This window comes from Tachypleus tridentatus, chromosome 6, assembly GCF_004210375.1.
Source record: "Tachypleus tridentatus isolate NWPU-2018 chromosome 6, ASM421037v1, whole genome shotgun sequence".
Lineage (NCBI taxonomy): Eukaryota > Metazoa > Arthropoda > Merostomata > Xiphosura > Limulidae > Tachypleus > Tachypleus tridentatus.
In genome coordinates, this window is record NC_134830.1 from 49,382,139 (window position 1) to 49,395,631 (window position 13,493).

Sequence of the window (13,493 nt, forward strand, 5' to 3'; positions counted from 1 at the left end):
AGTTTAACACAAAATTTCACAGCAAGTCGTTGCTCCTTCAGGTCATTCATTCTGAAATCCGCCAAACGAAAAAAATCGCACTTCACTTAAAACCGCGTAGCTAATACACAAATAAAGATATATGCAATCGGGAAATGGCGTCGTAATCAGCTGATATGTGCGAACCTAGCGACAGCAAGCGGATTCCCCTGAAACCAACTGGAGCCGCGCAATACAAACAGTCCGCGTATTTTTTGAACAGCCCTCGTACAGCCTAATAAACACTATTTTATTCTACTGTAAATAAACTTAAGTTGTTTGGGAGCATTACGTGTGGAATTTTTGTACAGAATATTAAATGAAAGATTATGGAAAATTCTCGGAGAAGCTAAGCCTAGAAATTTAAAGAAATTATTCTACAAGCGCACACACTCATGTATTCGATGAGTAAAGAACAAAGTTTAGATTTGGTAGAGCTAGAAGTTGAAGAAAGATGGTAACTAATCAGAATACAATATGGCTTCAGGAAATATGAAAGTTGAAGAATGGTGAGAAAGGGATAAAACTTGAAATCAAGAGGATTCGACGTCTCTTACATAATTTGAATAGGAGATGTCGTATCATTAACTTATCTAACAGTGATATCTGTTTAACTTGGAGTGAAGTTTTCAGAAGTAAACTATTCAGCGAACTCTTGAAAACGATTTTGCATTTTTCGTTTTTTAGGCTTAGAAGTAAAATCAGATTAAACAAAACTGAGTGAAAGGTTTAAATGGCGTAGAATATGTAGGTCTTTTTATTTATTGTTTTTATTCATAATTATGAAGACTTAGAGTGACTAAAACAAAAAAAACTATAAATATTCATTGCTAAAGCTTTAAAATATTTGTTTCTTGAAAGTAGATGTTCTTAAAGATAGCATCCCAAAGATGTTCACTCTCCTTGCTTGTATCGTTATTTAACTCTGAGGCTTGAAGAAGTAGAATCGACGGACTGAAACTGCTTTGTACATTTTATTTATCTACTGAAGTAAGTTAGATAGTTTCTGTACAGTGTCCTTATCTACAGGTGTTGGTACTCTTTACTGGTTCCGTAGTGTGACAACAACCATCAGGTTCACCAGAAGAGAATGTTAATTTTTTTAGTGAGGTTCTTTTCTTAACAAACAAACAAAACCCCGTTGGTGAAATAACTTTAACTTTCCATAGGCATTATGATGCATATTATTTAATTTTATAGGCATTTTTATAAAAAAAAATATTTAATTATTATAGGCATTATTATAAAAAAATTATTTAATTATTATAGGTATTATGACGAATATTATTTAATTTTTCATAGGCATTATGATGAATATTATTTTTTCTGAAGATGAAGTGACTTTTATTGACCAGACAAAGGTCAGGTGGATGTAACAAACCGTTAACACTATTCATTGAATCCAACATCTAGAACTTGAACAGAAAATGTTCGATGAAACAACATTTTTCTACCATTTTAATCAAAATTTTTCCCTCCAATTCTAGAATAATAACCAAATCCATAAAACTGAGGGTCGGGGGTTCGAATCCTCGTCACGCCAAACATGCTCGCCCTTACAGCCGTGGGGGCGTTACACTCTGACGGTCAATCTAACTATTCGTTGGTAAAAGAGTAGCCCAAGAGTTGGCGGTGGGTGGTGATAACTAGCTGCCTTCCCTCTAGTCTTACACTGCTAAATTAGGGACGGCTAGCGCAGATAACCCTCAAAACAAACCAAACCATAAAACTAAAACCAACGGAACACGAACTGTAAAAAGCAATCTGATTATTACTGTAACTTCCAACAACTACACCTACATGTAAAGTAGTGCTACTTGAGCACTGTATAAGGGTGTAACTCCACCTTCAACCCAAACAAACCTAGGAATAGCATTTATTAAGTACAAAGAGGGAGCTTGCGTTTTTAAGATAAAATTATATTACCATAGAACAGTTAAACATTTAATAAAAATACAATACGAGTACTCATAGTAAAGTGCAAACTATTAACAAATGTGATATTTGGTGTATTTTCAATGTTAATACACACCAAGCTGTGAACGCGGTACTGTTCACAACACCATAGCACATCTTCTAGTCTAGAAATACCTTGCAGCGACTCTAAGGTTCAGGGAATAAAACTAAAAGTTATCACAATACCCAAGTTCATTCTAGTAAAGAGTTTACCCATCTCGAAATAGGCCTACAACATCCTTAGAATGTCCACTTCTACGTGAGTCTCTTACTGGATTACTGGCAATATGTTTTCCTGGGGGAAATTCTCAGATTACAGATGTAAAAGTCCGTTCCTAAAACTAGTTCCAGATGTCCTGTATGGAACTGTGATCTAGAGAAAATGATCACCAGTCTGTGCTCACAAAAATTGTTTTCAAGGGATTGGTTTGTTTTGAATTTCACGCAAAGCTACACGAGAGCTATCTGCGCTAGCCGTCCCTAATTTAGCAGTGTAAGATTAGAGGGAAGGCAGCTAGTCATCACTACCCACCGCCAACTCTTGGGCTACTCTTTTACCAACGAATAGTGGGATTGACAGTCACATTATAAAGCCCCACGGCTGAAAGGGTGAACGTGTTTGGTGCGACGGTGATTCGAACCCTCTACCCTCAGATTACGAGTCTAACGCTTTGTCATGCCAGACCAGGGGGCGTTATAATGTAACGGTCAATCCCACTATTCGTTGATTAAAAAGTAGCCTAAGAGTTGGCGGTGGGCGGTGATGATTAGCTGCCTTACCTCAAGTCTTACACTGCTAAATTAGGGATAGCTAACTCAGATAGCCCTCGTGTAGCTTTGCGCGAAATTCAAAACAAACCAACTCTTAATTTTTAGATTATGAGTTTATGAATTAGGCCTATAGATGACGCGATGATACGCATATACTAAACCTATGTGACGAGCAATTTGATTTAAGATATTATACATTACATTTGGTGGGAAGTATGTGAAAAAAAATGACAGGAATTCGTAAAATCAAGAGCAATAAAAAATTCTCACTGACGTCAACAAATCTATTTACAAATAAATAATAATAAAAATAAAGTTTATTATAGAGTTGGGCCTTTTTATTTCTTTGTATTCAGTACTTCGTTCGTGTGCCTTGGAAAATTTAGCTATCTGACTATCTTTCGTATCTACCTAACTATAATTTCGATACTAACCAAACGCATTAATTATAATAAACTGTGTCCATTGAAAATGAATGAAAATCCAAACTATGCCTTTGGAAACAAATTAGAAGTTTCCATATCAGACTAAATGTTTTATGTGTGTGTGTTTCTCTTACAGCAAATCCACATCGGGTTGTCTGCTGATGTTTTTGTAATAGAATACTTTAGTAAGGTAAAACAAGAAAAATCTCACTTGTTTTTATTATATTTGGTCTCCGGAAAGGCATGGTTTGGAAGTAAACTTTCAATATATTTAAGTTAATTTGTTTATTATAATTTGTTATTGTATAAGTTTGTTTACTAAATACAGTTATGACTTTTAGATTACCGTTAAGGGGTTTTAATGATCGATATGTACAATCTATAAGCCAACAAGAGAGAAGACACTATAATGCATATACGAAACAGAAATAGGCCCATGATCAATTACGAGAGTTTGTTTTGGAATTTCGCACAAAGCTACTCGAGGGCTATCTGTGCTAGCCGTCCCTAATTTAGCAGTGTAAGACTAGAGGGAAGGCAGCTAGTCATCACCACCCACCGCCAACTCTTGGGCTACTATTTTACCAACGAATAGTGGGATTGACCGTCACATTATAACGCCCCCACGGCTGAAAGGGTGAGCATGTTTGGCGCGACCGGGATGCGAACCCGCAACCCTCAAATTACGAGTCGCACGCCTTAACACGCTTGGCCATGCCGGGCCCAATTACGAGAGAAAAAAAAATCGATACAATATAGATATAGGCCTAGCGGCAGGTGTGAAAAAGAAACTGTAAAAAGCAGAGGCAGATCTACAAGTAGAGGTAAAAGAAATATAACTAAACCTAGAATTATAAGCAGAAAAAAAGAAATGTTCAAAAACCTAGAAGAAGAATTTAAAAGAATATGGTCAGAAGTAGGAACAGTACAAATAGGCCTAGCAATAGATGCGGTAGTGGATGTACAGAATAGGCTAGTAACAATTGAGAAAAAAGTTAAATGTTGGTCTTGCGAGTCACAAAATATTTAATAACTAAATACTCTGTTTAAAGTTTTCCAACTAACTTCATTATTTTACAAGACAGCTTTGATACCTTAAATATTCAGATAGTGTTTAACAAACGTTCTATCTTTATTGTTAATCAAACTTAAGCCTGATAACCTAGCACAAACGGGAGAATCTTTGATGTATTACATATCACTTTCGTAGTTTATGTTCGATCACGTGACAACACCTACCACCACGAGAACGCAGAGACTCGTGCTTTTTCAGTCTCGTTATATACAGGATAAACTGTCTATCGATTTCTCTTATATGGTTTCTTTTTTAGGGAGTACAAGCCATAACCCTAACACCAGGATACCACAGCTCACGCAAAAAACAAAAAAGAAGAAGAAATTAACACCAGTTTATTCCAAAGGATGAAGTAACAGAGTATTCGCGCCACACGATTTGTGTTATATCTAGGGAAGAGAGCACTGGAAAGGCCTCGTCGGAACAAACACGTAATTCCTTATTGTTGAGGGTTGTTAGCCAACTAAAATGTTTCTTTGTTATTAAAGAAGTGCAAGTTGATGGCCAGGCAAGTACCTTTATAATCTCTCAATCGTATGTTATACAATTCTGATTAAAACATTTTCTAATAATTTTTATAACAATGTCAATGAACTTGTATACAGTTTTATTTATTTATTTATGTGTAAGTGGGTGTAGCTATATAAAAATGTAGTACTCTCGATAAAAGTTATTATTTGGTTCAGGCACAAAAAATAACATATATAAAAACAATTACCTAACTTAACAAAAACAAGTAACTCGAATCAAAATTAACAAAGAATATTTTTACAATAAACACACTTAACCCAACAAAAGCAAATAACATGACTAAATAAGCATAATAAAAAGAAATAAAATTACCAAACATGATCAGGGAACCTAAATAGAAAGAAACAACCTTGCTGAGTAGAAACAAATAATCTGGTTCATTGAAAATAATTTGGTTTAGTATACAAAGCTAACATGGTATGTTGGTAAATAAAAACAACAACATTTGGTTAAATGTTATCATTTAGTCTGGTATGTCTAAGAAACAAATAATATGTTAACTGAAACAACCGAAATCAATAAACGTATTTAACCAGGCCCAGTGAAATAGCCTGTGTAATAAAAAGAAAAACAAACCTGATTCAATGAAAATAGTCCTTCGCTGGAAAACCGGTAAGTCTAGGGTTTAAATAAATAAAATAAGGAGTTCGATTTCCCTTGGTAGACACAGTAGCTTATTTGATGTGGCTGTGATATAATAATAAAAAAACACATACACACACCGAATGAAAATAACATTTTGAATAAAAATAACCCATTAAAAAACAAATGTCCGAACTTAATTAAAACACTCTATCATAAATAAATAATTGACCCGATAAAAAGAGATATTTTGTTCAGCAGAATCAAATATAGTAAAAATATAACTAATAATTCCTCATCCCAACATACACGTGTCACTTTTCATCAGTCATAATGATAGAACCAAATTACTTTCAAAATAATCGACAGGGGGTTTCTCCTTATGAATCAACCTAAATGTCATATTTTTTACAGGAGTATCTCAGTTCGTACATTTAAACTGACGTGTTTTATAAGTTTTTAGCTAATACAACACTTCACTCTTAAGCGCAAAACTTCACAAATCGTTACATTTTCTGCGTTCTTTTAGCGTTATGAGCATTCAAACATCCTTCTGAACTGAGGTGATATCTGTAACAGATATTTCATTATTTTTATTTATTAAGAAGCCCTCAGAACTACATTAGTTAAGCTGTTCTACTGTTCAAGTATTTCGAAATCAGTTCAATTTTCTGTAGTGGACAGTTCATATAGCCACTGTAGCTTTGCATTAAGAAGCTAACAACAGTTAAACTAGTAAAAATTAAAAACTGCGGGCCTCTGATTCGCAGTATTTTATCTTTCTTTTATAATTAATTTTATATTTATGCAGAATGAATCAGAATTTACTCATTGATTAAAACATTTTAAGTTATATTTGAGTATACAGTCATGTGAAAAAGTTAGGACACCCTATGAAAGCCTGTGTGTTTTTGTAACATTTTTGGATATATATATATATTTAATCTCAATTTCAACAATACTGACAGATTATAGGAATATAACTAAACAATAAAAACTGAAGAAAAGACTTTTCAAGATCTTCTGTGAATGTAATTTTACAAAATTTGACTCAAACATTAATGGTTTTAGTCCTTAATATTACAATTGACAGTCTATTATTCCCTTTATATTGTTAAGTAATACGTTATGTACCAAGTCAGTCACGTACAGAATGTGGTGACATACTGTCCGACAGATGGTGCTTTATACTGAAATATTTGATTCATGTTTATTCAACTACATGTTATAGCACGAAAAGCAGCGGTCAGTAATCTTCAAATCGAGTGATGACGTTTCTCAAAATTCTAACTTTATGAAGTTAAAAGGTAAATGATTAGCTTATATACCTCTAAGAGGCTATCTCTGGCATAACAAGAGAAGTTAGATTGGTTGGTAGGGCGTAACCTGCCGGTAAAGTCGTGAAGCCTTGAATGGTGGTCATCATTCTAGCTAAGCCTTATATGGTAAGTAGCTCCTCAACACTTTTCTTTCTCCATACGTGATCAGGGACCTCTTGTGGAACTTTCTCAATGTTGTTGTTCTCTTCGGGTTTTATTTGTATCGTCTCTTTTGTCAGACATGACCCCTTCCTCGCCTTCATGACGGCTGATGCTTTTGGTCACAGGCATTGTGCTGTCATCACCTGCTGGACTACTGACATTCCGAGTCAACTTGGAAATTAATGCTTCCGATATTTGTTCGGAGATCGGAACGACTGGTATAAGACTGGTGTGTTTTCAGTGAAATCGCTTTAGAACAACTGATGGGCAGAAATAATCTGCAAGGAAAAATCGTCCGATTAACTATACACAAAGCATCGTAACTTACTGATTAGTTCTCTCTTTCAGAATGTTTCTACATCGTTCAATTTGTTATAGAATGTGTGTGAATATAATAGTACTACCTGTTGTATGTAGATGCACTTTCACCAGTATTCGTTTGGAGGTCTCTTGATGACGAGAAGCCCACTCGAAATAAAATTGTATCTCAGAACGGCTGGTATGGGTATTAACACTTTTACTGATCAGAAGAGCACAATGTTTTGACCTTCTTAGGTCATCTTCAGGTTAAGAGATACGTTTGGAGGTTTGTTGGGTCCGTTTTTACATTTTCTGTTTTTCAGCTAAAATGTTACAAGTTTGCAGGAAACACAACAAATTCCTTAATGAAACTAACTGGCTAAAAGTAGTTTGGCAAACGCCCTCTGATTAATGAGAATTAATTTACAGAAAAATGTAACTAAATACATAGAAATGTTTACATATGAAGTTTTGTCCTGGTCAATATGTTTTCTAATAATACACTTTGAACAAGTTATAAAAAGGACAGTTGTGTACCAGAAGTTTGTATGTTTTTGAATTGTATGTAAAATATATATTGTTCTACGAAACCACGTGACGACGTGTTGGAAATACAGGTGCAGCGAAACACGTGTGGATGTCTTGGATATATATGTGTGCATGTAAGATGGTAGACACGAAGGTCATGTGTGATCTCATATCTCTCCCAAACAAAGTAACCTTGAAATCGGTTGGTACTGTAATAAATACCAATCTCGAACCAACAACAAACTTCTGTTGCAACATTTGTCACAAATGACCAGGAATTGTCATAGCTGCTGTTTTTAAGTTTTTTTCTGAATGGCTTGTTTTATGCTCTTTTGTAGTTACTCAGACGCGAAACTATAAAACTTGTAGTTTTAATGGTTACTGGTGATCATCTGAGTATAATTATTAATTAGTAACTAGCTTCTGTTTACTGGATAGTGGCGATCATCTGAGTCTAATTATTAATTAGTAACTAGCTTCTGTTTACTGGTTAGTGGTGATCATCTGAGTCTAATTATTAATTAGTAACTAGCTTCTGTTTACTGGTTAGTGGCGATCATCTGAGTCTAATTATTAATTAGTAACTAGCTTCTGTTTACTGGTTAGTGGCAATCATCTGAGTCTAATTATTAATTAGTAACTAGTTTCTGTTTACTGGTTAGTGGTGATCATCTGAGTCTAATTATTAATTAGTAACTTGCTTCTGTTTACTGGTTAGTGGCGATCATCTGAGTCTAATTATTAATTAGTAACTAGCTTCTGTTTACTGGTTAGTGACGATCATCTGAGTCTAATTATTAATTAGTAACTAACTTCTGCTTACTAGTTTGTTGGCGATCATCTGATTCTAATTATTAGTTAGTAACTAGCTTCTGTTTACTGGTTAGTGGCGATCATCTGAGTCTAATTATTAATTAGTAACTAGCTTCTGTTTACTGGTTAGTGGCGATCATCTGAGTCTAATTATTAATTAGTAACTTGCTTCTGTTTACTGGTTAGTGGCGATCATCTGAGTCTAATTATTAATTAGTAACTAGCTTCTGTTTACTGGATAGTGGCGATCATCTGAGTCTAATTATTAATTAGTAACTAGCTTCTGTTTACTGGTTAGTGGCGATCATCTGAGTCTAATTATTAATTAGTAACTAGCTTCTGTTTACTGGTTAGTGGCAATCATCTGAGTCTAATTATTAATTAGTAACTAGTTTCTGTTTACTGGTTAGTGGTGATCATCTGAGTCTAATTATTAATTAGTAACTTGCTTCTGTTTACTGGTTAGTGGCGATCATCTGAGTCTAATTATTAATTAGTAACTAGCTTCTGTTTACTGGTTAGTGACGATCATCTGAGTCTAATTATTAATTAGTAACTAACTTCTGCTTACTAGTTTGTTGGCGATCATCTGATTCTAATTATTAGTTAGTAACTAGCTTCTGTTTACTGGTTAGTGGCGATCATCTGAGTCTAATTATTAATTAGTAACTAGCTTCTGTTTACTGGTTAGTGGCGATCATCTGAGTCTAATTATTAATTAGTAACTAACTTCTGCTTACTGGTTAGTGGCGATCATCTGAGTCTAATTATTAATTAGTAACTAACTTCTGCTTACTGGTTAGTGGCGATCATCTGAGTCTAATTATTAATTAGTAACTAGCTTCTGTTTACTGGTTAGTGGTGATCATCTGAGTATAATTATTAATTAGTAACTAGCTTCTGTTTACTGGTTAGTGGTGATCATCTGAGTCTAATTATTAATTAGTAACTAGCTTCTGTTTACTGGTTAGTGGCGATCATCTGAGTATAATTATTAATTAGTAACTAGCTTCTGTTTACTGGTTAGTGGCGGTCATCTGAGTCTAATTGTTAATTAGTAACTAACTTCTGTTTACTGGTTAGTGGTCATCATCTGAGTCTAATTATTAATTAATAACTAAATTATGTTTTGTCATAATAATGTTTATTTCTACGAAAGGAAGGGGAAAAACTGTCTGGAACTTTCACCTTTTTTAACCACTCGCACCATGTACAGCAGTGTGTTGTCTCTCTGCCTATTTTGTTGTTTTTGAATTTTGCTCAAAGCTACACTAGGGCTATCTGCGCTAGTCGTTCCTACTTTAGCAGTGTAAGACTAGAGAGAGGACAACTGGTCGTCACCACCCACCACCAACTATTGGGCTACTCTTGTACTAACGAATAGTGGGATTGATCGTAACATAATAGCGCCCTCACGGCTAAAAAAGCGAGTATATTTGATGTGACGGAAATTCAAACCCGCGTCCCTCGGATTACGAATCGAGCGCCTTAATCACCTGACTGTGCTGAGCTGTTTTGTATGTTCAGTCACTCTGTAGAAATTTAAATTACGTTACATTAGAGACACTTGACGTTTAAGTTTTGTACTGTCGTAACGAGAGAAAATGTGCACATGCTGTAGACCACCAGAAGTATTGTGAATTCTTTCGGCTCCAACACAGTATAACATGAATTTCAAAAGCAAGGAAAAATATTTGTTACTTTTAATTTTGGTTTGTGTGTTTTAGAAACAGTACACTTTCGTAGACCCTCCTGGAAAGTGCATCTAATTTTGTTTTTATTTTGTTCGTAAATAAAAGAAGTTGTAAGTGGCTGAATGGGCCTGATTTGAGTTAGTTAAAATGTTTACATATTTAATTGTATTTTTTGTAAGGTAAAGTCTTCCGCTAGGACAGCGGTAAGTTTTCGGATTTATAACACTAAAATCAGCAGTTCGATTCCCCTCGGTGGACACAACAGATTGCCCGACGTGGCTTTGTTATAAGATACATAAAGCAACTTAATTTTGATAATATATAAAGATTCTTATTTTAATTTAAGACATCACCAGAGCGCGTTTTGTACACCTTTCCCAGCCAGAAAATAAACAAGTTTAATAAACGCCGGTAAGTCTACGGATTTACAACGCTAAAATCAGGGGTTCGATTCCCCTCGGTGGGTTCAGCAGATAGCCCGATGTGGCTTTGCTATAAGAAAAGCACACAAACACACACACACAATAAACGCCGGTCATGGTAACAGTTGATATCACCTAGAGATGTGTGCTAACTTTGATTGCATGTTTCAACCAGTCAATTGGTAATATTCTGTTTTCGTGTGTTTATTATAGAAGTGTTACGATTTAGGACTGTAGTGGATTATATTGTTTGAGCCATTTAATGAAAGATCAACTACAGTCGGCTTATGAGTCGTAATATTGAAATACTGACATAGAACGAAACGTCTAGAAAACTACTGAATAATGGCATTGAACGAAACGGCTAGAAGGTAATACTGACTGATGTGATAGAAAAAAGTGTAGAGAAAACAGTATTGACTGGTGACATGGAACGAAACGTCTGGAAAACAGTACTCACTGATGACATTGTACGAAACGTCTGTAAAATGTACTTAGCGACGACATAAAACGAAGCGTGTAGAAAAAAGTACTGACTTATGGCATGGAACGAAACGTTTAGAAAAGAGTAGTGACTGACAGCACGTTTAGAAAATACTGATTGATTACATAGACCGAACCCTTTAGAAAAACAGTGCTGACAAAAGGTCTGGTAAATAGTACTGGCTGATATCACAGGACGAAACTTCTAGAAAGCTTTACTGTATGATAGTGATAAATGAGACGTTTACAAAACCTTAATGTCCAGTCCATTGGTATGAAACGGTTAGCAAATTCTGTGCTTTGTAATAACATAGAAAAAAACATCTATGTAACTGTACTATCGTTTGCCTTACTTGAAACCTCTGTACGACTATGTACTGTGTGAAGTTGGTGTTATAGTTACCACCTGTCCTACCAGCTGTCACTTTTTTTTTGTTCTTTGTTTACACAAAGACTACGCTGTAAACATATATTGATATGCACGTATACGTGTATTATACATAATTACATTTTTAGCCTAAATTGGACATTAATTACGAAAAAAATCGTCATTTCTCTACTATAGGATAACTTTTGAGTTTAAATTTAATGCGAAAAACTCACTTTTTAGAAAATAAACTGTAGAGACGGTTCGAAGATAACGACACAAACTTCATTACAAACTAGCTGGAATATCCCTCTCTGGAAGGAAGTTGTATAAATTTATGATTAATTAACGGTTATCTTAAGACATGAAAAGTTACTTCCCTTATATGCAAATGTAAGAGACGCAAAAACGCCCCCAAACCACCTGAAAACACAAATTGCAAAACCGCTAATTTGCATTTATTTCCACATGAGCTCTGTGGCTGTCTGATATACCGAAACTTATACTTATTAAACTACAAGTTTTGTATTAATAATTGGGCCGATGCTTCTGTCTACCGGACCGTGAATCTTAGGACTTATGATTTGCGTTACAATGGTGTAAAATCTCTCTCCACAATTTATAGCCTTGGGTGCATTATGAGAGTGAATATCAAGTGAGATTATTAGATTAGAGTAGTCCAAACGTTAGAAGTGCGTGCTGTTGACTAGCTGGCTTCGTCTTTAATTTCTCAGTTTAACATTTGGAATGACTTGCGCGAAAATCCAAAACAAACAAATATTTTATTAATGATATCATTAATTAGTATTATAATATTAATAATAATTACTACTATCTTTAGAACTTAATTAATTAGTAAATATGTGATTTACACAGTAAATTAATAATAAAGAAAAACGCGAACGTAATGATGTGAAGTATTTTTTAAACGTCTTGTAATCTGAAAATTCCATCATTGGTAACGTAGAGACACAAAACAGACACAGTTTTAAAAACAACAGAAATATAATTTGTAATACATACTAGGTAAACGATTTGAATATAAGATGAAACGAAAAATATATAACAGAAATGAAATAATTAAATATTTTAAAATAACATTTACCAAATGCTTCACGTAATTACTATTGTGTTTTTATTCATTGCTAAATTATGTTTTCGGTAAAATGAATCGATTACTCAACAATATATCATGGCCGCCATTATAAAAAATGACGGATGTGTACAATGCGGATACGAGCGAAGCATCCAAAGTTTAATGCGCAACGCAAGATGGTGCTCAGTCTTGCAAAAGTAAATTTTGTTTCGTCATTTTCTTCACCAATTAAGAAGTAGTAACATTTGGGTCACCGTTTTCGTTGCTGTATACGGCTCGTGAGCACAAAGTAAAATAATACATTCTACGAAAACGAATCTTTCATGATGAAAGTTGGTTTGTAAATGACTTTTCGTGTACGTATATATATATATATTTTATTATTTTTAGAACTTAACCGTTTTGACAGAGAAATCGTTGAAAATCAGTTTCGTATATAACCAGAAACGTTAGGAATATATTTTCCTAGGTTTCTTGTAAGTGGGTTCGATATATTAATTCTAATATGTTTATTATATATCATCGGTTACATAATTTATAACTAGTTTAATATTTTGATGAAGTTTACGGTTTTTCGTAATAAGAACATCTTGTGTACTATGAAGGTTCGTCCTTTTGTCTTTAACTTATCTCTACTTTTTCACCGTGTAATAATACCATACAAAACTGCGTAATATGAACTAAAGCATTTGAAACCAACCTTCTAATGTAGCCAGTCTGCTGACACACGCCAGATAATTTGCAGTTACCACCCATGTACTAAAAGAATAAAAGTCTAGTGCAGCTGGAATTTCTCTCCATGTCTAGCCTAAGTCTTTTTCGTTGTTGGAATCTTAATCAGGGAATGTTTGTAATTATATAGTTCCTATCAAACCGTTGGAGAGCATTTGTAATTTATCAGAAAGGTTCGTATGTGTACGAACTTATGATGATGATATAAGAGTATTTAGT

At 34.4% G+C, this 13,493-nt stretch overlaps 1 protein-coding gene across 9 annotated transcripts in view; it reads left to right on the forward strand.

The window, feature by feature from the left end:
- The first annotated feature begins 4,411 nt into the window (after window positions 1-4,411).
- LOC143252447 (5'-AMP-activated protein kinase subunit gamma-1-like) overlaps window positions 4,412-13,493 on the forward strand; it is a 90,583-nt gene continuing 81,501 nt past the window's right edge. For 5 of the 9 annotated variants that reach the window (XR_013029000.1, XR_013028999.1, XM_076504560.1 and 2 more), the window contains exon 1: window positions 6,571-6,803. Coding sequence is in view for 5 of the 9 variants with exons in the window: in XM_076504560.1 (XP_076360675.1) it covers window positions 6,771-6,803 (33 nt within the window). In the remaining 4 variants the exon portion in view is untranslated. Of the gene's footprint in view, window positions 4,754-6,570; window positions 6,804-13,493 lie in introns of those variants that run through there. The other 4 variants (XM_076504563.1, XM_076504566.1, XM_076504568.1 and 1 more) reach the window with 2 other exon arrangements.